At 35.7% G+C, this 25,010-nt stretch overlaps 1 protein-coding gene and 3 pseudogenes across 2 annotated transcripts; 1 reads left to right on the forward strand and 3 right to left on the reverse strand.

Moving 5' to 3' along the window:
- Positions 1–12,304: 12,304 nt before the first annotated feature.
- Positions 12,305–15,751, reverse strand: LOC148573498 (GDP-fucose transporter 1 pseudogene; annotated as a pseudogene).
- Positions 15,752–16,799: 1,048 nt separating this feature from the next.
- Positions 16,800–18,543, reverse strand: LOC148573499 (GDP-fucose transporter 1 pseudogene; annotated as a pseudogene).
- RID3 (Transducin/WD40 repeat-like superfamily protein) lies at positions 18,254–24,493 on the forward strand. Of its 2 annotated transcripts, none has more exons than XM_016327786.3 (9): positions 18,254–18,548; positions 19,181–19,538; positions 19,832–19,945; positions 20,053–20,186; positions 20,291–20,438; positions 21,123–21,322; positions 23,068–23,195; positions 23,616–23,848; positions 23,990–24,493. In XM_016327786.3, exons 2-9 carry the CDS (start codon positions 19,338–19,340, stop codon positions 24,164–24,166), a joined length of 1,335 nt encoding a protein of 444 aa, XP_016183272.1. In that variant the 5' UTR covers positions 18,254–18,548; positions 19,181–19,337; the 3' UTR covers positions 24,167–24,493. The 2 variants fall into 2 exon arrangements, with proteins under 2 accessions (XP_016183272.1, XP_020971394.1); XM_021115735.2 differs by having other exon boundaries at positions 18,288–18,548; positions 19,204–19,538.
- On the reverse strand, positions 21,521–22,349 carry LOC148573500 (ethylene-responsive transcription factor 4-like; annotated as a pseudogene).
- Positions 24,494–25,010: the final 517 nt, after the last annotated feature.

Genomic DNA, 25,010 nt, shown 5'->3' on the forward strand with positions numbered 1-25,010 from the left:
GACAGACTCTGAGAAATCATATTGACTTGCTGAGTCAATATTTTGTTCTGAGCCAATATGGCATTCAGAGCATCAATCTCCAAAACTCCTTTCTTCTGAGTTGTCCCATTATTCATAGAATTTCTTTCAGAAGTGTACATAAACTGGTTATTTGCAACCATTTCAATGAGTTTCTGAGCTTCTTCAGGCGTCTTCTTCAGATGAAGAGATCCACCAGCAGAGTTGTCCAATGACATCTTGGATAGTTCAGACAGACCATCATAGAATATGCATATGATGTTCCATTCTGAAAGCATGCCAGAAGGACACCTTCTGATCAATTGCTTGTATTTTTCCCAAGCTTCATAGAGGGATTCGCCTTCCTTCTGTCTGAAGGTCTGGACTTCCACTCTAAGCTTACTCAAATTTTGAGGTGGAAAGAATTTGGCCAAGAAAGCATTGACCAGCTTTTCCCAAGAGTTCAGGCTGTCCTTAGGTTGTGAGTCCAACCATGTCCTAGCTCTGTCTCTTACAGCAAAAGGGAAAAGCATAAGTTTGTAGACCTCAGGGTCAACCCCATGGGTCTTAACAGTGTCACAGATTTGCAAGAATTTAACTAAAAACTGATGAGAATCTTCCAATGGAAGTCCATGATACTTGCAATTCTGCTGCATTAGAGAAACTAATTGAGGCTTAAGCTCAAAGTTGTTTGCTCCAATTACAGGAATTGAGATGCTCCTTCCACAGAAGTTAGAAGAGGGTAAAATAAAGTCACCAAGCATCTTCTTTGCATCTCCACCATTGTTGTTGGGTTTGGCCATGTCTTTTTCTTTTTCAAAATTTTCTGTAAGATCCTCTCTAGAGTGTTGTGCTTTAGCTTCTCTTAGCTTCCTCTTTAGAGTCCTTTCAGGTTCTGGATCAGCTTCAACAAGAATATTCTTATCCTTGCTCCTGCTCATATGAAAGAGAAGAGACAAATAAAGTATGGAATCCTCTATGTCACAGTATAGAGATTTCTTGAGATGTCAGAGAAAAACAGGAACAGAGTGATGAGGTAGGTAGAATAGAATTCGAACATATGAAGAAGGAAGAGAGTCCGAATTGCTAATTGAGGAGGAGTGTTAGTCCTTATATAGAAGAAAGTGAGGAGGGGGAAAGAATTCGAATTTAAATTAAAATAAAAGGAAAATATTTTTTATGTTTTTATTTTAAAATGTAGTTAGAATTCGAAAATTAGAAAGAGAAAAGTAGTTAGGTGGTTAAAAAAAGATATGACCAAAATAGAAAACTTTTAAAATCAACCAAAAAGTCAAGCAGTTAATTTGAAAAGATTTGAAAATCAATTTTGAAAAGATAAGAAGTTAGAAAAGATTTTGAAATTGATTTTGAAAAAGATATGATTGAAATTTATTTTGAAAAAGATTTGAAAAGGAAATAAAAAAGGATTTGATTTTGAAAATTAAAGTTGATTACTTGACTAATAAGAAACTAAAAGATATGATTTTAAAATTTAAAGTTTGAACCTTTTCTTAATAGGCAAGTAACAACTTGAGATTTTTGAATCAATCACATCAAATGTTAGCATTAATTTTGAAAAATTATGAAGATTTGAAAAAGATTGAATTAAAAACTAACTTACCTCCCTTGTGTTGTCCTGGTGTTAAACGCCCAGAATGGTATCCATTCTGGCGTTTAACGCCCAAAATACTACCCTTTTGGGCGTTTAACGCCCAGCCAGGCGTTTAAACGCCAGTTTTCCTTCCTCACTGGGCGTTTTGAACACCCAGCTTTTTTCTCTATAATTCCTCTGATGTATGTTCTGAATCTTCAATTCTCTGTATTATTGACTTGAAAAGATATATTTTTTGAATTTTTAAAAATTTTTTTGATGAGAGAGAAAAACAACAGAATTAAACTAAACATGGAAAATCAAGATCAAAACAAATAATGCATGCAAGAACACTTTGACGAACATGATGAACATTAAGAATATATTTTTGAAAATTTTCAAGAAAACAAAGACATGCAAGACACCAAACTTAGAAGTTTGTATATTAGGGACAATAACAATTTGAAAATGCATATGAAAAACAACAAAAGACACCAAACAGGAGAGTTTAAAGATCAGAACACAGAAAATCATCAAGAACAACTTGAAGATCAACAAAGAACATAATGCATAAAATTTCAAAAAATGCAAGAAAAAGAAAAACATGCAATTGACACCAAACTTAAAATTTGACACTAGACTCAAACAAGAAACACAAAATATTTTTGGTTTTATGGTTTTATAAATTTTTTGGTTTTTTCGAAAATTATTTTGGGAAAAACGAAAAAGAAGAATTTTTTTGTATTTTTCGAAAATAAGAAATAAAAAGCTTAAAAATAAAATAAAATTACCTAATCTGAGCAACAAGATGAATCGTCAGTTGTCCAAACTCGAACAATCCCCAGCAACGGCGCCAAAAACTTGGTGCACGAAATTACAATCACACTTTTGCAATTCCGCACAACTAACCAGCAAGTGCACTGGGTCGTCCAAGTAATACCTTACGTGAGTAAGGGTCGATCCCACGGAGATTGTCAGCTTGAACCAAGCTATGGTATCCTTGTAAATCTCAGTCAGGCAGATTCAAATGGTTTTGGGGTTTTGATAATTAAAATATAATTAAAACAGAAAATAAGATAGAAATACTTATGTAATTCATTGGTGGGATTTCAGATAAGTGTATGGAGATGCTTGTTGCTTCTGAACCTCTGCTTTTTGATGTGTATTTTCGAAAAACAAAAAACGAATCCCAAACACACAAAACTAACCGGCAAGTGCACCGGGTCGCATCAAATAATAAAACTCACGGGAGTGAGGTCGATCCCACAGGGATTGAGGGATTGAGCAATTTTAGTTTAGTGGTTGATTTAGTCAAGCGAATCAAGAGTTGATTTGAGTGGTTTGTATTCGACAGGAGCTAAATTGCATGAAATTAAAAGGGAGAGGGACAATTGCAGTAAATTAAAGAGCAGAGAAGGTAAATGTGCTGAATCTTAAAGAGCAAGAAATTAAATGGCAGAAACTTAGAACACAAGAAATGTAAATTACAGAATCTTAAAGTGCAAGAAATGTAAATGGCTTGAATTGTAAAGGGAATTGGGAAGTGGATTTGCAGAATTTAAACAAGGAAAAGTAAATTGCATTAATCAGACAAGTAGAAGGTGACTTGAATTGAATCGGATCTAAAACGGAAATGTAAATGAACTTGAAAAGCTTTAAACAGAGAATTTAAAATTGTGAACTCCAGATCTCAGGACCCAAGAGACTAGATAACCGAGTCTAGATCTCAATGCCTTCCTAGATCCAAATGTAGAATTCAATTGCAAGAAATAGAGATAAGTAAATAGCAGAATGAGTAGAAGAAGAGACAATGAACAGAAATTTAAATTCAATTATGCAGTAAATAAAACAGAGAGATCTCAGGATGAGATTGAAACAGAATTCCTTCAATTCTCCAACCCAAGATCCAAGACAAATTGTAAATGAAATTGAAAGCAAGAAAACTAAGAGGAAGAGAATTCAATTCTCCTTCCCCAAGACTCAGAATCTCCAAATACTCTTAACCGAAAAGCTCTCCAAAACTACTCAGCAAAACTCAAAGGAAAAGCTCTAAAAGGAAAAAAAAAAACTCCCTGAAAACTTAAATCCTAAGCTATTTATACACTTTCTTCAAATGGTCTTCAAGCCTTGAATTGGGCCTTTGTTCTTGATGGAATTGGGTTGATAAAGGCCTTGGTTGATTGCTCTTGGAGTTGGAGAAAGATCCATTGTGAACCGGGTTGAAATCATAAAAGTTTGAGTAAAAGTTTGAGGCAAACTTTTACTCAAACTTTTTATACCAGATGGCTTAAGCTTGCTGCTACCAACGTTTGAGCCAAAGTTTGAGGTCAAACTTTTGCTCAAATGTTGGCCCCCTTGTAAATGTGTGTGGCGCCAACGTTTGCCAAAAAGCTTGAGGCAAACGTTGGCGCAAACTTTTCTCCTCCAGGGTGTGCAAGTGTGGCGCCAACGTTTGCCAAAAAGTTTGAGGCAAACGTTGGCGCAAGCTTTTCTCCTCCAGGGTGTTGGTTTTGTGATGCCAACGTTTGCCAAAAAGTTTGAGGCAAACGTTGGCTCAAGCTTTTCTCCCAAAAGTTTGAGCTAAAGTTTGAGGCAAACTTTTGCTCAAGCTTTTTTCCTCTGGAGTGTTTTCAATTCTTCCAGAAGTTTGAGCTAAAGTTTGAGGCAAACTTTGGCTCAAGCTTTTTTTTCCTCTGGTATGTTTTCAACTCTTTTAAAAGTTTGAGCTAAAGTTTGAGGCAAACTTTGGCTCAAACTTTTTGTTCTCTCTTGCTCCTAGCCATTCCTTCTTTCTTCAACCTTCTTCAAAACTCTTTTCACATATCATCAATCAACCAAACACATCAAAGCTTTGCTCAAAATCATGAGTTTGTTATCCTTTCATAATATATGACAATTATAGCATAAAATCTCATGAAATTGCATTAATTCATCCATGGTTGATTAAATCAAAGGAAACATGGAAATCTACCCAATTGGCTCGCTTATGGCTCAAGAAAGTGCATAAATCAATCGAAAACAAAAGAAAAAAGCTAGTGAAACTAGGCTAAGATGACTTGTCATCACAACACCAAACTTAAAGCTTGCTTGTCCCCAAGCAAGAAAAGAATCATTGAGAGGAAAGAATGAAATGGAAGAGGATGTTCATGCTAGCAGAGTATTATTGGTAGTTCATGGGGTTTTCTGTGGATATGTAAATACTCACTTCTTATTGACTTTTAGGCTTAGAAAGTCTCCTTCAAGCATCAAGCAACACACTGCTATGACCTCTCATTATTCCTTTGTCCTTGACTATTATTTTTTTCTCTATAAGCTTTAGTTCAGAGTTGTTTGCATTGACATTGGGGGTGAGAATGCTGCTTCCACAATGTCTAGCATTTGCAAAGGTATAGGAGGCCAGTACTCTCCTCTGTTGTGGGTTATTGTTAACCCCTCCTCCTGGATTAGATGGATCTCCTTCCATCTCGTGATATTCTTCGTCAGATTCTTCCTCTCCAACAATATTTTTCCCTCTTTCAGCTCTTCTTAACCTTCTAAGAGTTCTCTGGTCAGTTTCAGATAAAACAGGAATGGATCTCCCTGTACCTGACATACAAACAAAACAAAAGAAACACCACCAGTAACACTTCAATCTATTGCTAGAATGAAGTCTAGTTCAAGCAAAATTTCAAACAGTTAGCGTGTTAGTCAAAAATTAGAGAAACAGAAAAGAAAAAGTGCCTGATCTAGATCTCCACTTCACGTAATCATTGTCAATCTATTTCAATCCCCGGCAACGGCGCCAAAAACTTGATGTGTATTTTCGGAAAACAAAAAACGAATCCCAAACACACAAAACTAACCGGCAAGTGCACCAGTCGCATCAAGTAATAAAACTCACGGGAGTGAGGTCGATCCCACAGGGATTGAGGGATTGAGCAATTTTAGTTTAGTGGTTGATTTAGTCAAGCGAATCAAGAGTTGATTTGAGTGGTTTGTATTCGACAGGAGCTAAATTGCATGAAATTAAAAGGGAGAGGGACAATTGCAGTAAATTAAAGAGCAGAGAAGGTAAATGTGCTGAATCTTAAAGAGCAAGAAATTAAATGGCAGAAACTTAGAACACAAGAAATGTAAATTACAGAATCTTAAAGTGCAAGAAATATAAATGGCTTGAATTGTAAAGGGAATTGGGAAGTGGATTTGCAGAATTTAAACAAGAAAAAGTAAATTGCATTAATCAGACAAGTAGAAGGTGACTTGAATTGAACCGGATCTAAAACGGAAATGTAAATGAACTTGAAAAGCTTTAAACAGAGAATTTAAAATTGCGAACTCCAGATCTCAGGACCCAAAAGACTAGATAACCGAGTCTAGATCTCAATGCCTTCCTAGATCCAGATGTAGAATTCAATTGCAAGAAATAGAGATAAGTAAATAGCAGAATGAGTAGAAGAAGAGACAATGAACAGAAATTTAAATTCAATTATGCAGTAAATAAAACAGAGAGATCTCAGGATGAGATTGAAACAGAATTCCTTCAATTCTCCAACCCAAGATCCAAGACAAATTGTAAATGAAATTGAAAGCAAGAAAACTAAGAGGAAGAGAATTCAATTCTCCTTCCCCAAGACTCAGAATCTCCAAATACTCTCAACCGAAAAGCTCTCCAAAACTACTCAGCAAAACTCAAAGGAAAAGCTCTAAAAGGAAAAAAAAACTCCCTGAAAACTTAAATCCTAAGCTATTTATACACTTTCTTCAAATGGTCTTCAAGCCTTGAATTGGGCCTTTGTTCTTGATGGAATTGGGTTGATAAAGGCCTTGGTTGATTGCTCTTGGAGTTGGAGAAAGATCCATTGTGAACCGGGTTGAAATCATAAAAGTTTGAGTAAAAGTTTGAGGCAAACTTTTACTCAAACTTTTTATACCAGATGGCTTAAGCTTGCTGCTACCAACGTTTGAGCCAAAGTTTGAGGTCAAACTTTTGCTCAAATGTTGGCCCCCTTGTAAATGTGTGTGGCGCCAACGTTTGCCAAAAAGCTTGAGGCAAACGTTGGCGCAAACTTTTCTCCTCCAGGGTGTGCAAGTGTGGCGCCAACGTTTGCCAAAAAGTTTGAGGCAAACGTTGGCGCAAGCTTTTCTCCTCCAGGGTGTTGGTTTTGTGATGCCAACGTTTGCCAAAAAGTTTGAGGCAAACGTTGGCTCAAGCTTTTCTCCCAAAAGTTTGAGCTAAAGTTTGAGGCAAACTTTTGCTCAAGCTTTTTTCCTCTGGAGTGTTTTCAATTCTTCCAGAAGTTTGAGCTAAAGTTTGAGGCAAACTTTGGCTCAAGCTTTTTTTTCCTCTGGTATGTTTTCAACTCTTTTAAAAGTTTGAGCTAAAGTTTGAGGCAAACTTTGGCTCAAACTTTTTGTTCTCTCTTGCTCCTAGCCATTCCTTCTTTCTTCAACCTTCTTCAAAACTCTTTTCACCTATCATCAATCAACCAAACACATCAAAGCTTTGCTCAAAATCATGAGTTTGTTATCCTTTCATAATATATGACAATTATAGCATAAAATCTCATGAAATTGCATTAATTCATCCATGGTTGATTAAATCAAAGGAAACATGGAAATCTACCCAATTGGCTCGCTTATGGCTCAAGAAAGTGCATAAATCAATCGAAAACAAAAGAAAAAAGCTAGTGAAACTAGGCTAAGATGACTTGTCATCACAACACCAAACTTAAAGCTTGCTTGTCCCCAAGCAAGAAAAGAATCATTGAGAGGAAAGAATGAAATGGAAGAGGATGTTCATGCTAGCAGAGTATTATTGGTAGTTCATGGGGTTTTCTGTGGATATGTAAATACTCACTTCTTATTGACTTTTAGGCTTAGAAAGTCTCCTTCAAGCATCAAGCAACACACTGCTATGACCTCTCATTATTCCTTTGTCCTTGACTATTATTTTTTTCTCTATAAGCTTTAGTTCAGAGTTGTTTGCATTGACATTGGGGGTGAGAATGCTGCTTCCACAATGTCTAGCATTTGCAAAGGTATAGGAGGCCAGTACTCTCCTCTGTTGTGGGTTATTGTTAACCCCTCCTCCTGGATTAGATGGATCTCCTTCCATCTCGTGATATTCTTCCTCAGATTCTTCCTCTCCAACAATATTTTTCCCTCTTTCAGCTCTTCTTAACCTTCTAAGAGTTCTCTGGTCAGTTTCAGATAAAACAGGAATGGATCTCCCTGTACCTGACATACAAGCAAAACAAAAGAAACACCACCAGTAACACTTCAATCTATTGCTAGAATGAAGTCTAGTTCAAGCAAAATTTCAAACAGTTAGCGTGTTAGTCAAAAATTAGAGAAACAGAAAAGAAAAAGTGCCTGATCTAGATCTCCACTTCACGTAATCATTGTCAATCTATTTCAATCCCCGGCAACGGCGCCAAAAACTTGATGTGTATTTTCGGAAAACGAAAAACGAATCCCAAACACACAAAACTAACCGGCAAGTGCACCGGGTCGCATCAAGTAATAAAACTCACGGGAGTGAGGTCGATCCCACAGGGATTGAGGGATTGAGCAATTTTAGTTTAGTGGTTGATTTAGTCAAGCGAATCAAGAGTTGATTTGAGTGGTTTGTATTCGACAGGAGCTAAATTGCATGAAATTAAAAGGGAGAGGGACAATTGCAGTAAATTAAAGAGCAGAGAAGGTAAATGTGCTGAATCTTAAAGAGCAAGAAATTAAATGGCAGAAACTTAGAACGCAAGAAATGTAAATTGCAGAATCTTAAAGTGCAAGAAATGTAAATGGCTTGAATTGTAAAGGGAATTGGGAAGTGGATTTGCAGAATTTAAACAAGGAAAAGTAAATTGCATTAATCAGACAAGTAGAAGGTGACTTGAATTGAACCGGATCTAAAACGGAAATGTAAATGAACTTGAAAAGCTTTAAACAGAGAATTTAAAATTGCGAACTCCAGATCTCAGGACCCAAGAGACTAGATAACCGAGTCTAGATCTCAATGCCTTCCTAGATCCAAATGTAGAATTCAATTGCAAGAAATAGAGATAAGTAAATAGCAGAATGAGTAGAAGAAGAGACAATGAACAGAAATTTAAATTCAATTATGCAGTAAATAAAATAGAGAGATCTCAGGATTAGATTGAAACAGAATTCCTTCAATTCTCCAACCCAAGATCCAAGACAAATTGTAAATGAAATTGAAAGCAAGAAAACTAAGAGGAAGAGAATTCAATTCTCCTTCCCCAAGACTCAGAATCTCCAAATACTCTCAACCGAAAAGCTCTCCAAAACTACTCAGCAAAACTCAAAGGAAAAGCTCTAAAAGGAAAAAAAAACTCCCTGAAAACTTAAATCCTAAGCTATTTATACACTTTCTTCAAATGGTCTTCAAGCCTTGAATTGGGCCTTTGTTCTTGATGGAATTGGGTTGATAAAGGCCTTGGTTGATTGCTCTTGGAGTTGGAGAAAGATCCATTGTGAACCGGGTTGAAATCATAAAAGTTTGAGTAAAAGTTTGAGGCAAACTTTTACTCAAACTTTTTATACCAGATGGCTTAAGCTTGCTGCTACCAACGTTTGAGCCAAAGTTTGAGGTCAAACTTTTGCTCAAACGTTGGCCCCCTTGTAAATGTGTGTGACGCCAACGTTTGCCAAAAAGCTTGAGGCAAACGTTGGCGCAAACTTTTCTCCTCCAGGGTGTTGGTTTTGTGATGCCAACGTTTGCCAAAAAGTTTGAGCTAAAGTTTGAGGCAAACTTTTGCTCAAGCTTTTTTCCTCTGGAGTGTTTTCAATTCTTCCAGAAGTTTGAGCTAAAGTTTGAGGCAAACTTTGGCTCAAGCTTTTTTTTCCTCTGGTATGTTTTCAACTCTTTTAAAAGTTTGAGCTAAAGTTTGAGGCAAACTTTGGCTCAAACTTTTTATTCTCTCTTGCTCCTAGCCATTCCTTCTTTCTTCAACCTTCTTCAAAACTCTTTTCACCTATCATCAATCAACTAAACACATCAAAGCTTTGCTCAAAATCATGAGTTTGTTATCCTTTCATAATATATGACAATTATAGCATAAAATCTCATGAAATTGCATTAATTCATCCATGGTTGATTAAATCAAAGGAAACATGGAAATCTACCCAATTGGCTCGCTTATGGCTCAAGAAAGTGCATAAATCAATCGAAAACAAAATAAAAAAGCTAGTGAAACTAGGCTAAGATGACTTGTCATCACTTTTCTATTGCCTTCATCCAGTCATGCATACTCCCTTCCATGGCAAGCTCTATGTTGGGGGATCACCGTTGTCAATGGCTACCATCCATCCTCTCAGTGAAAATGGTCCGGCTACGGGTTACGTAAGGCTAATCATCTGTCGGTTCTCACTCATGTTGGAATAGGATCCATTGATCCTCTTGCGTCTGTCACTACGCCCAACACTCGCGAGTTTGAAGCTCGTCATAGTCATCCCATCCCAGATCCTACTCGGAATACCACAGACAAGGTTTAGACTTTTCGGATCTCAAGAATGCTGCCAATTGATTCTAGCTTATACCACGAAGACTCTGATCTCACGGAATGGAAGGCTCTGTTGTCAGGAGAGGCAACCATGCATTGTGGACCAGGAGGCTAAGAGATACACACTCAAGCTATTGCAGATAGAACAGAGGTGGTTGTCAGGCACGCGTTCATAAGTGAGAATAATTATGAGTGTCACGGATCATCACATTCATCCGGTTGAAGTGCGAGTGAATATCTTAGAATAAGAATAAGCTTGAATTGAAAAGAAGAACAATAGTACTTTGCATTAATTCATAAAGAACAGTAGAGCTCCACACCTTAATCTATGGGGTGTAGAAACTCCACCGTTGAAAATACATAAGTGAAAATAGGGTAGACATGGCCGAATGGCCAGCCTCCCATGGAGGTCTCAGAACGTATAAATTACATAATATGTTCCAGAGATGAAAATACAATAGTAAAAAGGTCCTATTTATAATGAACTAGTAGCCTAGGGTTTACAAAAATGAGTAAATGATGCAAAAATCCACTTCCGAGGCTCACTTGGTGTGTGCTTGGGCTGAACATTGAAAATTTTTCGTGCTTAGGCTGTTCCTGGAGTTATACGCTAGCTTTGGTGCCAGTTTGGGCGTTTAACTCCAATTCTGGTACCAGTTTAGGCGTTTTACGCCAGAATTCCTTGGGCTGACTTTGAACGCCAGTTTGGGCCATCAAATCTTAGGCAAAGCATGGACTATTATATATTGCTAGAAAACCCAGGATGTATACTTTCCAACGCAATTAAGAGAGTGCCAATTGGGCTTCGGTAGCTCCAGAAAATCTATTTTGAATGCAGTAGGGTCAGAATCCAACAGTATCTGCAGTCCTTTTTCAGCCTCTGAATCAGATTTTTGCTCAGGTCCCTCAATTTCAGCTAGAAAATACCTGAAATTACAGAAAAACACACAAACTCATAGTAAAGTCCAGAAATGTGATTTTTATTTAAAAACTAATAATTATATACTAAAAACTAACTAAATCATACTAAAAACTACCTAAAAATAGTGCCAAAAAGCGTATAAATTATCCGCTCATCAATGGCGAGTTTCCGAACAACGTTAGGGAATGGTTGTAACTCCATGTTTCTCTTGGGGGTTCTCTTTGTTTCCTTCTCAGCATATTATCTGAGGTTGGGATCTGGTATTTATGTTCTTCTTCTCTTCTTCGTTGTGGTGGTGGTGTTCTTCTTCTCCTCTGCGATGCTATTTTCATTTTTCTTTTTTTTTATTGTTGCTTTAATGTATTTTGTTTCAATTATATTTGATTGTCGTTTCTATTTTTCTTTATGGTTATATTGTCGCTGCTTCTATTTTTCTTCTTCCTCACCTCCCCACTCTCGGAATTTTCGTGAGTGATTATGGATAAAAAAATTAGTTCATTCATAAATTTTGATTATCATTTAGTTGCTAAAGTTTTAATCTTTCTCCCGAAAAATGAATGAGTTTGGCTTGTTGATAGTGATGCCACGGGGTTGATGATGATGATTTTTCATTTTCATCTGTGAAGAAAAAGAAGAAAGAAAGAATACAGACGAAAGAGAGAGAAAGAGATAGATATAGTGACAATAGAATCAAGGGTAAATTAGGAATTTCATCAAATTTTTTTGCCAACTCAGTTTTTTTCGTCAATGAAAACATAGTTAAACGACGGATGGTCACTTTTTTCAAATTTAAAAATTGTTCAATGACCATTTTGTCAATAACATCTATTAGGTACCATTTTGTCAGCGCCTGAATTTTTCGGGTGCCAAATTAGTATTTATCTCTTTCTATTGCATCGTACAGGACCACACAAAAGTTTATAGCCAACAATCTTTAAATGTTGGTTAAACTTAAGAATAAACTACCATTTGTATCTATAAACTTTATAAATACCAATAAAAGTACCCATCAAACAAAGAAATTAATGTTGTACCCATGAAAGATGAGTTTCGTGTGACAAAAGTATCCAAACTCTAATTTTTTGTTAACTTTATAATAAAATTCCGAAATTACCCCATCCTTTATCTTCTTTTCCAAAGTCCAAACTTTTACAACCCTCACTACCACCAACACATTTTCTGAATATCACCGCCTCCCCTCCCCTCTCCAGTGCCACCACCCACCGTCAGGACTCACGACCGCTAGGACCACTATCATCACCCTTTACCACCATCATCCCCTTTTTTGTAGGATCAAACAAGCACCCAAAATTGAAATTTCAGAGCATCGAAAACCTTAAGATTCTCGTAGGTAAGGAACTAGGACAAGAGCGCAATCATGAGAGAGAACAAATTATTGTATAAAATAAAACCCTAAGTGTTCAACTCTAGATTTATGGCCATGTACTTGATGTAAACCATCTTAGTGTGATTGTGACAAGATAAGAAAAATCCAAAGAATAAATAGTGAGGTAAAGCAGAATCACAACATACCCATGCCGGCGAGGGAGAAAAATGTGAGTTTGGAGGGGGCAAGATTAGTGGCGGAAGACGGTGTCTACAAGGGTGACGAGGATAGGGGTGAGAGATCGGAAGACGATGATGGTGTCGACGTTGGTGTGTCGGAGGAGAATGGTGTTGGTGAAGATGGCGAGGAAGAAGACGAGTGCGGTAGGAAAAAAGTGCTTGGCTGTGTTGATAGTAAAAGGGTCATGGTCGAGGAACCCTAATTTGCTAAGAAGGTAGTTGCCAAGAGCGGAAGTGAGGTACTGGAGTGCAGTTAAGAGGTCGGGTAGTTGAATTAGGTGATGGCGTACTTGTTGATGATGGTGAGGAAGCTAAAGTAGATTGCCTAACTGATCACAAGAAAAGGAAATTCTGGAAAGAGGGGGATGAGAGGTAGTAATAATCAAGAAGGTGTGGGTAATGGTGAAGGTTGCAAAAGTTTGGAATTTGAAAAAGAAGATAAAATGTAAGGTATTTTAAAAATGTTATTAAGAAAAAAAATTAGAGTTTGAATACTTTTATAACAAGAAACTCATCTTTTATGAATATAACGTTAGATATTTTTGTTTAATAAATACTTTTTAGTATTCGCAGATTTCATGGGTAGAAATAGGGCTGTTTATTGGCCAGGTGAAACTGAGTTTGTCTTGATCCAGACCCGACCCTAAATATACACCGGATCTATTTTTTTAGACCCTATCCGGGCCCTAGACCCGATGAAATCTAAACATTTTCGGGTCACAACTATACTGGATCCAAACCGGGTGAAAATCAGGTCTTTAAAGTTTTAACAATAATTTATAAAAAGATTTATTTATAAAGAAGAAACTTGTTACCGAAAAGTTGATATCCATATTTGAATTTGCATTTGTCCATAAATTCTAATTTGATTCTTTTTTTATCTATTTTCTAATTCAACAAGTGTGATTAAAAATAAAACAATAAGCTTATAATTAATATAACATAATATTAAAATAAATTTAAAATATATATATATATATATATATATATATATATATATATATATATATATATATATCATTTTTAGTTCTCTTAGGATGCACATGGGTCGAATGAAACTGGATTCCTCTTGACCGGATTCGATCCAAAATAATGGCCGAATCTATTTTTAAGACACCTTATCCAGTCTAAACTCGATAAAATTACATCAAATTAACTTTTAAAATGTTTGAAGGTAAACCGGATCTTCCAGGCAAGTCGGGCCATGTGCAGTTTTGGCCCGTGATTTTCCATGTTAAAAAGAAGCAAAATTAACTAAATTTTTTTATTTTTCTATTTTTTTTTTCAAAATCCTCCCCTCTTACTGTTGGCGGAGCGTCACACTATTTTGTTTTCTTTATGTTTTTTTTCCCTCTAATTGGGAGAGAATATTTAGAGTTGTTGTGTACTTGTGTTCCCTCTTTTTTATGTTTTTTTCCCATTTTCTATTTATTATTGCCCCTTAAAGCACAAGAGAAGAAGATATATTAATAGATTAGATTAATAAAAAAGAAAGGGAGACATATATTTTGACCATTTTTTTAAAAGAATTTTCAAAGCAATAATAAATTAACAAAGGAGAAGATTATGAGACCTCAATCACTTGTGTATCTTCAAATCCACTAATATTGTGTTTGGATATTTCTTTATTATTAATATTAGTAGGAAAATTGAAAGTACTAGATCCATTACACAATTTTAAGTTTAATTTTTATGGGCTAACCAGATACAAATATGCCTTAATATTATTTATATGTCTTTCAATTGGATAAGCAACTATCTAGAGCTATTTCATTAATTAGATACAAAAACACAACATTCATTTTGTAATAATTTCTTTTAATACAAATTACACACGCAATTTAGCAAATGATATTCATTTTTTATTTAATTAATATATTTGCTAATTTACTAACGAAGTCAATATTTGTATAATACATAATAACGTAAATAATTTAAAAATTTTTTATTTTAACTAAAATTATTTTAAAGTAGAATAACAAAAAAGTTAATTCTATAAGTTTAACCATAAATTAAAGTTTTAAATAGATTAATATCATCAATAGATCAAAAATATTCTTAAGTCTTGTGGTCACCATTTTGACACTCCTAAAAATGTGGCAAATCAAAACAAAAATTAAAAATAACATATAAAATTAATTATAATTTACACTACTCATTTATATATGATTGATTTAAAGCAATAAAACAAGAAACGAACATTTCAATAGTTGTCAGAATTAAAACCCAAATATTTCCTTTATATAATCATCATGATGATCTTGCATTGTTTCTTCAATAAATAAGCAAATAACTCTCTAAGTCAATCAAGAAAGTCATTAATTACATGTAAAAAAGTAAAATTACTTTAATATTTATAATTATTTTTAAACAGAATCAATAATCTTTTAGCTCAATTGTTACTTAAGAGATATACAAACATAATATATAATTCAAAATTCAAAGTGTTATATAGAGGCACTTGACGTGCATGAATCAAAACAAAAATAATTATAACAATCCAATTAAATTAAAGTGACCAAAAGGTAAATACTAATTTGGTACCCGAAAGATTTAGACAATGACAAAATAGTATCTAATAGATGTTATCAACAAAATAATCCCTAGACAATTTTTAGTTTTGACAAAAGTGACCATCCGTTGCTTAACTCCATTTTCATTAATGAAAAACGCTAAGTTGGCAAAAAAAAAATGATAAAATCCTTAATTTACTCCTTAGTCACAAATCATAATCTCATTCTCTCTCACTCCAACTCCCATTGTCACCTATCTCTCACCCTATCTCAATTTTGCCATCACTCTATCTTCTCACCACACAACATCATCATCATCTTGTTCTTTATCAACAATAACAAGAATGAATTTTTTATAGACAAAAAATAAAAAAAAAACAATGGTTCTAAATCTGGCTACATTTTTTTGAATTCAAACTCTTGGTTAAACAATTCTTTACAAAATTTTTCAGAGGCTTCGCCGACAAATCGAACTTTTGACGATGAAACTTGATTCGTTGCAAAGGACCCATCCAGAGGAATCCTCGGAGAATTCTCCGTTGCCATCGTGATACACGGAAATAGGCGTGAACACCATTGATGGCGAGTTTCCGAACAGCGTTAGGGAATAGTTGTAACTCCATGCTTCTCTTGGGGGTTCTCTTTGTTTCCTTCTCAGCATATTATCTGAGGTTGGGATCTGGTATTTATGTTCTTCTTCTCTTCTTCGTTGTGGTGGTGGTGTTCTTCTCTTTTACGGTGCTATTTTTATTTTTCTTCTTCTTTTTGATTGTTGCTTTAATATGTTTTGTTTCGATTATATTTTATTGTCGTTTCTATTTTTCTTTATGGTTATGTTGTCGTTGCTTCTGTTTTTCTTCTTCCTCACCTCCCCGCTCTCGGAATTTTCTTGTGTGATTATGGATAAAAAAAATTAGTTCATTCATAAATTTTGATTATTATTTAGTTGCTAAAGTTTTAATCTTTCTCTCGAAAAATGAATGAGTGTGGCTTGTTGATAGTGATGCCACGGGGTTGATGATGATGATTTTTCATTTTCATCTGTGAAGAAAAAGAAGAAAGAAAGAATACAGACGAAAGAGAGAGAAAGAGATAGATATAGTGACAGTAGAATCAAGGGTAAATTAGGAGTTTCATCAAATTTTTTTGCTAACTCAGTTTTTTCGTCAATGAAAACAGAGTTAAACGATGGATGGTCACTTTTGTCAAATTTAAAAATTGTTCAATGACCATTTTATAGATAACATCTATTAGGTACTATTTTGTCAGCGCCTGAATTTTTCGGGTGCCAAATTAGTATTTATCTCTTTCTATTGCATCGTACAGGACCACACAAAAGTTTATAGCCAACAATATTTAAGTGTTGGTTAAACTTAAGAATAAACTACCATTTGTATCTATAAACTTTATAAATACCAATAAAAGTACCCATCAAATAAAGAAATTAATGTTGTACCCATGAAAGATGAGTTTCGTGTGACAAAAGTATCCAAACTCTAATTTTTTGTTAACTTTTTATTAAAATTCCTAAATTACCCCATCCTTTTTCTTCTTTCCCAAATTCTAAACTTTTACAACCCTCACCACCACCAACACATTTCCTGAATATCACCGCCTCCCCTCCCCTCTCCAGTGCCACTACCCACCGTCAGGACCCACGACCGCCAGCTATCATCACCCTTTACCACCATCATCCCCTTTTTGTAGGATCAAACAAACACCCAAAATTGAAATTTCACAGCATCAAAAACCTCAAGATTCTCATAGATAAGGAACCAGAACAAAATCATGAGAGAGAACAAATTATTGTACAAAATAAAACCCTAAATGTTCAACTCTAGATTCATGACCATATGCTTGATGTAAACCATCTTAGTGTGATTGTGACAAGATAAGCAAAATCCAAAGAATAAACAGTGAGGTAAAGCAGAATCACGACATACCCACGCTGGCGAGAGAGATAAATGTGAGTTTGGAGGGGCAAGATTAGTGGCGGAAGACGATGTCTACATGGGCGACGAGGAGAGGGGTGAGAGATCGGAAGACGATGAAGGTGTCGACATTGGCGTGGCGGAGGAGGTTGGTGTTGGTGAAGATGGCGAGGAAGAAGACGAGTGTGGTATGGAAAAAGTGCTTGGCCGTGTTGATAGTAAAAGGGTCATGGTCGAGGAACCCTAATTTGCTTAGAAGGTTGTTGCCAAGAGCGGAAATGAGGTACTGAAGTGCGGTTAAGAGGTAGGATAGTTGAATTAGGTGATGGCGTACTTGTTAATGATGGTGAGGAAGCTAAAGCAGAATGCCTAACTGATCACAAGAAAAGGAAATTCTGGAAAGAGGGAGATGAGAGGTAGTAATAATCAAGAAGGTGTGGGTAATGGTGAAGGTTGCAAAAGTTTGGGATTTGAAAAAGAAGATAAAATGTAAGGTATTTTAAAAATGTTATTAAGAAAAATATTAGAGTTTGAATACTTTTATCACACGAAACTCATCTTTTATGGATATAACGTTAAATATTTTTGTTTAATAAATACTTTTTAGTATTCGCAGATTTCATGGGTAGAAAAAGGGGTGTTTATCGGCCGGGTGAAACTGAGTTTGTCTTGATCCAGATCCGACCCTAAATATACACCAGATCTATTTTTTAGACCCTATCCGGGCCCTAGACCCGATGAAATCTAAACATTTTCGGGTCACAATTATACTGGATCCAAACCGGGTGAAAATCAGGTCTTTAAAGTTTTAACAATAATTTATAAAAAAATTTATTTATAAAGAAGAAACTTGTTATCGAAAAGTTGATATCCATATTTGAATTTATATTTGTCCATAAATTCTAATTTGATTCTTTTTTGATCTATTTTCTAATTCAACAAGTGTGATTAAAAATAAAACAATAAGCTTATAATTAATATAACATAATATTAAAAATAATTTAAAATATATATATCATTTTTAGTTCTCTTAAGATGCACATGAGTTAAATGAAACTGGATTCTTTTTTATCGAATTCGATCCAAAATAATGACCGAATCTATTTTTAAAACACTTTATCTAGTCTAGACTCGATAAAATTATACCAAATTAATTTTTAAAATGTTTGAAGGTAAACCGGATCTTCCAGTCAAGTCCGAGGTAGAAATAGTGATTTATTCCAATAAAAATTCAAAACTTAAATCATAAATCAGCATCAGACGCTCACCCTCACTCCCATTAGCAGCCGCCGCCGTAAACCCTACCATAGCAGTAGCAGCCAGCAACCTTCTCCCTCTTCTCTCGGCCACTGTCGCCGGCATTGACGCAGCCGGCGTCGCTCGCCTCGCCCGCGTCCCTCTATTTTCTACTGCTACGGTTCGTCTACTCCGTCTACGTCGTCGGCTCGCCGCCCAAATCGCCTCTATGCCCGCTTCTCCGGTCTCCGCCGAGTGACGTCTCTGCTTCCTTCTTCGGCGTCATCGACGGTAAGCTCCTCACCTCTGACCTTGCTGTTCGTCCCTCACTCCCTGCTTCGTGGTCGTGGGTCGTTCACTCTGTTCACTACCTATGTTTCTGTATTTTTTTTATTTTTTTTAATTTAGTTTAATTTGTTTTTTAAAATTATAGGTTAAACTTAACTCAAATAAATTTAGTAATCTGATTTCTGATATTTTTCATTTGAAATAAAATTAGTAATAAAATATTAGTCATATTTGGAAAGAAGGCACTGGTTTTGTCGTCTTTGAGCAGGGTAGATTAGAGCATGTAGAAACATATGTGAAGAATAATAAACGAGGTTTGGGAGCAGATAAAACGAAGAAAAAGGTGGTCAAATTCTGTGATGTTGTTTATTGTTGGTTATTGTTCATTGTTGATTAAACAAAATTAGTAATTTGATTTTGTCATTTTTGTAATTTTTTGTGTTTTCCATTGTTGCTTGTTGTACTCTGTTACTTGTTAGTCAATTAGTTATAAATTTGTATGCTTGTCAACTGTTAATGATGAAATATAGATAAATTATTATGTTAAATACTTAAATTGTAAAATTTTGATTTTTGTTGTTATATAGATCATGGAATTTAAATATTTTAAAACTTATATTGAACCATTGAACCAGTCATCTGACTGGTTCATTGACAGGTTCGGTTCTCGCAACCTTGCAGGCATTGCATTCACTTTTGGGGTCGTACTTCTTCATCAGCAGCCCCCATCCCCCTTCTTCAGTCACTCACCGGAGAGCTTGACGGCGGGATAGAGACACGACCATCACCTCCATGGAAGTTGTGGTGGCTTCCTCCTCCGTGGATGCCGGAATAGGTTGCTGGGATCTATATACGGGGGCAGAGCAGCTCCGCCACAAGTCATGCTCCTCCCCTCCTCATGGCCTCATCTCTGTCGGTGGTCGCTTCCTCGCTTCTTCACATCTCTCTCCACTATCCTCTGGCGGCTCTGTTCTCTTCTGGTCCTGGTCTAAGGTCTTCTTTTCCCTTCTTTCCTTATTCTTCTTAACAAAGCAACTACGTGTTAGGGCCTAGGCTTTCCTTCTTTTAATACAAATTACAAAAACCTAACGCTCTTCCTTTGTCCCTTCTGATTCGTATACTGTTTACAAGATTTTGTACAATAAATAGTGAACATTTATGTCAAAATGTATCTACTATCTTGAATATGCAGCACATTGAGAATACAGTGGAATAATTGTAAGAAATTCTAATTTATTTTACATGGTGAATGTTGATGTTTTTGATTGAATGATGGTTGTGTGCAGCCTCAAGTTGGAGTTAGGTGCTTTCCAGCTGAAACTATAAAGCCCCTTTCTGCTAATCATCCAGGCACATATATAGCTGGTGGAGGTGACTCTGGTGACATATACCTTTGGGAGGTGAATTTTATTTTATTTTATTTTTTGTAATTTTGCATGGAATAAAAATATAACTTAATTAATTGTTCAGACAGATGTCAAACATGCCCCTATTTTTGCTGCATTAGGTTGAAACTGGCAGATTACTTAAGAAGTGGAATGCTCATTATAGAGCTGTTACTTGTCTGGTATTTTCTGAAGACGACTCTCTTCTGATTTCTGGTTCGGAAGATGGTTCAGTAAGAGTTTGGTCCCTCTTCATGTATGTGACACCCATCTTGTCTCTTTTGTTTTTTCAGTTTTAGCATAATGCTAATGGTACTATTATATGTATGATAATTTTCCCCCCTTGATTCAATGGTTCAGGATATTTGATGATTTGAGAAGTCAAGAAGCAACTCATCTCTATGAGCATAGCTTTACAGGTCATGCCCTACGTGTAACTGATGTTGTGATTGGTTATGGAGGTAGCAATGCCATTATAGTGTCGGCGTCAGAGGATCGGACCTGTAAGGTTAGATTTACAGTTTTTGCATGGCAGTGTCATGGAATCAAAATGAAAAGCAATAAAATGTTGACCATGGGGTTATATTTACTTCTAGTCCTTCTTGAACTGCAATCTCTACTATTGGTAGAAGACTAGAAGTATTATATGTCAGCATGATCATAAACTACTTACAAAAATAATATATGTTTACTTATATGGAGAAAAGGCAAGAATGAAATAAATGACCGGAAAAAAAAATGGGTTCAATAGAAATACCCTGGAAGCCCTCACCATTCGAGGAAATAGAATTCGGCACATTCTTCTGGTACTATTTTCCTGGTCCTATTGGTCATCAAATTTATGATCATCAATTTAGTTTGTTTAATCTCCATACAATTGTCTTTGTATTTAAGTAAGCATAACTTGTGCTTATGCCACCTGTTGCTTTATTACTTATTCTTTTTCCATTTTTGGTTTGTTCCCTAATAACATGTGGCTTCTTGGTTGTGATTTATTCCATTTTTTTTTTAGTTTTTCCATTTCAAATGATGGTGCAAATTGACTTTCATGTAGTAGTATAATGTTAGGCAGAAATATTCTTTGATTACGATGCAAACAAACTAGTAGTAGGATAAGCCTTTACTATTTTCCTTTTCTTTGTGTAATTCGATTTACTGATCTGGATTCTATCTATTGTATAATCTTGTCTAGGTGTGGAGCTTGTCCACAGGAGCATTACTAAGAAATATAGTATTCCCTGCAATAATAGATGCCATTGTATTGGATCCTGCTGAGCATGTCTTTTATGCTGGCAGTAGAGATGGAAAAATATTTATTGTTGCACTTCACACTGAGAGCCTTGTTACTAGTAATGATGGGATGCATATCGTTGGTTCATTTTCTAACCACAGGTTATCTTTTCTTCTCCTATTATATCCATATCTTTAAAGCATATTCCTGGTAGTATCCTTTCTGCATGATCTTCATTTGACAATTTCTCAAATTTGCATTAGTTATGGCAGTGTTTCTTCTTTGTGCTTGGATTGTTTTTCCTTGTATTTATTTTGTAAAATGTGGTTATATAGTTCAGGTAATTCATGGAGACCGTCTTAGGTGAGCCATTGTAGCTTATATAGTAAATTAGGAAGGCCACAACTATGGTACTTACGTAAACCGTGGCTATAGGTGGCTAGTAATTGACCATCTAATAAAATTGTGACATTTGTCATGGTCCAAATTAACATAAACATGCTTATGGCTAATCTAAGGTAGGTAAACACATTTTTTACAGCAGGAGCGATGTTGAGGCCGAGATCCAATAGCCCCTTGTATGACATGCCCTCGTAGTCCACTACAGAGGAAGAATCGAAGTCGTTGCATTGCCTATGAGACACATCTCGCTGGCGGCTCATTCTTGATCCGTCGCACGAGGTAACATTTCAAAAAAACATGATAGGATGCGCTGCTGGGAACGCCATGACGGCAGAAGTAAAGGCGGAGAAAACGGTTTCAGCATGCGCTGCGGCTAGGACTGCACTGACGGCGGTGGCGGCAGCCGCGAAGATGAATCAAGCATGCTACCCTGGCTCGGGCTACATGTGGCATTGTTAATGTGAACGAAGTTGTTGCTGTTTGTTCAGAAGCTCCACCGCCATCGGAAAATTGGTCTTAGCCTTGGCGCCGTGGATGTCTCTTGCCGCTGCGTCGTACGCACGCGCTGCCCCCGCTGTAGTTTCGAAAGTTCCGAGCCAGACGTGCGTCTTGCCAGGGTCGTGGATCTGGGCGGCGTCCATGGCCGTTTCCAACACCTCTGTAACAGATCTCTTTGGCGTGACTGCATAACAAATTTACCGCGATTAAGGTGGTCATAATCCAAGTCAAAACCATCTCCCTTCCAACTGTCAAACTCTCATAGGTTCCATCATATCTAGCCACCATAGCCACGAACCAAGCAAGCCACCATAGACGGCACCTACTAGGAAACACAATAGTGCCAGGGGGTGGGGGGTGGGGGGTGGGTATCGGTTTATTGTTTATGGTTTGTGGGTGACTTGAACATGGAAGTATCGGGTTCCCCATAATTTTTGTCTTGGGTGTGAATGTTGATGAATTCAAAGAGAACCTTTAGTCCCCCCAACTGGTCAGAATGGATGATGAATGAGATCATTTATGTTGAAATTATTAGGGTGCGTTTGATTTGCATTTCATTTTCTGTTTTCATTTTCAGTGTTTTTTGTTTTCTGGATTTTGTGACGGAAAAAGTGAAAACAGGAGGTGAAACAGAAAACAAGATTTTATTGTTTTCACTTTTTTCACTTTTTCCTTCACAAAATCCAGAAAACAGAAAACACTGAAAATGAAAACAAAAAATGAAAAAGCAAACCAAATGCACCCTTAGCTTTTCAATTTGACGTTGGTTGCATTAAAAATGTCCAAATAAATGCCATTGTTGATTCATCTGAGTATATTGGAATTTGATAATAGGATTATGTAATAAACAGGTACTGGATTATAGTATATTTGTCCAATTGTCTGTAAACATATGCTTTCTTCCTATGTTTGATCATAACTCTTATTGCTGCTGATCATGTAATTTATAAAAATGACAGTCCAAGTTATGCTCCGATTTAACTAATTATTTTCCTTATTTTAACAGCAAGTCAGTTACTTGTTTGGCATATGGCATCAGTGGAAATTTGTTAATATCCGGGTCAGAGGATGGAATGATTCGTGTTTGGAATGCAAGAACTCATAACATTGTCCGCATGTTCAAATATGCTAAAGGTATTTGTCCAAACTGTATGAAATGTGTGTTTTGCCTAATGTTTCTGCTGATGTTGCTAGGATTACTGGCAAGATTTATATTGCCCCTTTCCCCCCTAATTTTCTCTGTTTTATAAAAAAATAGCTTTTGATGGCTGGTGCACAATGTTATTTCTCTACCTTTATGAACTCAACTTGTTATAATTTTTAACTCATATTTTTAACAATTTCTCCCCCTCGATGGTCGTGAGTGTTTTTAATCTAGTTTATTCATAGATGGTATTTTTTTCATTTTTCATTTTTTTTTATACATAGATGGTAGTTTGTGGACGTGTTGATTCTGCTTAAGCATGCATTTATTTTTCTTTTTCTCTTTTTTTTTTTAAAAATCAACTTTTCTAAATATAAATATTAAGTGTTACTATATTCTTGATGGTGCAGGGCCTGTAAGTAATATTTGTGTTGTTAGGCCCGAAATAGACTCAACTAGTCATATATTACAATCATCATCAAGAAAGCAGGGGTCCGATTTACCCCCTCCGTTGGAGAAATATGCAAACTCAGTTGAAGATTCAGATGCTAAGACACCTATTGTCCTTTGCGGTGCCAAGAGATGTGCCGAAGTTTCATATCTCAGTTCTCATGCGATATCTTCTCACGTCAAGGAACTTCAGGTTTGTCTCTTGGTGATTACCAGCATGTCTGATTTTACTTATCAGTCTAGGCCTATTTCTTTGTGAATTTTTGCTTTTGTTTAGATTGCCTTTATCTACTCTTGATTGTGATTTATCGACTCGCTAAAACCTCTGTTGCAGCGTCACGGTTCTGCTGCTGCCTCTGAATTGGAAATGGAGAAACTAAAAGATGATTACCAGAAGTCAATGCAAATGGTTAATCAATGGAAGAAAATGTATGAAAACTTGCATCAATTTTGTGTGAAGGAGCTCTTAGATGGTGGTCAAGCGAGTGTTTCTGATGAAAATAACAAATAAGATTTTTCTTCCTTTTTCCGATAAACCAGCGTTGCCCAATTTTGAAGGTAGAGTTCATACATAGTCCTTTTTGTTATTTTAAATTTGAAATTTGCTGTTTAGGTGTTGCAGTTAAAATTTTTTTAATTATTATCCTTTTAAAAGGTTAATTACATTGCCCCGTAAGGGACAAACATTGGATTCTTATTCTTATTCTTTTTGCGTACTACCACTGAGCCGGTTAGGGGGTGTAAGATAATCATAGATTCATAGCTTTAGCACTTTAATTTAGATATTATATATTAAATTCTTATTCATGAACCTTTATCATGGCATCATGTGTGTGAACTATTTCGTGTGAAGGCACATTCAAAATCCATATTTAACTCCATAATATTGAGTTTGTTAGATTCACCCTTGTCGATTCTATAGAGTTGTCTGCATTCCTCATGCACTACAATTCAATTTACAAAATCTGTTATCTGTATGCGAATTTATACAATTTAATTTAAATAAAGTTTTGAATCTCAGTTTAATCGAGTCTCTCACTATTTGGACTATTCAATAAGATGATTAATTAGAAAATGTTAATATAGCAAGTTAAAAAATTGTGAGAAACAATTAAGAGTACATATTCTTATTGAACCTCACTAAATGTTTTTTTTTTTGGTGACTAACCTCACTAAATGTTTTAAATTCTCTAATAATTTATTATCCCTATTTTTTCTAATATAAAGCAATTATGGTCGAATTGCTCTTCATTATAATCGCCACTTGATGATTTAAGTGCAATAACTCTTCTAATTAGACTAACTAGGTTAATAATTTAATTATAATTTAAAACTATTAGCGCTAAGAGATAGGA

Source organism: Arachis ipaensis, chromosome B2, assembly GCF_059453495.1.
Source record: "Arachis ipaensis isolate K30076 ecotype BB chromosome B2, ASM5945349v1, whole genome shotgun sequence".
Lineage (NCBI taxonomy): Eukaryota > Viridiplantae > Streptophyta > Magnoliopsida > Fabales > Fabaceae > Arachis > Arachis ipaensis.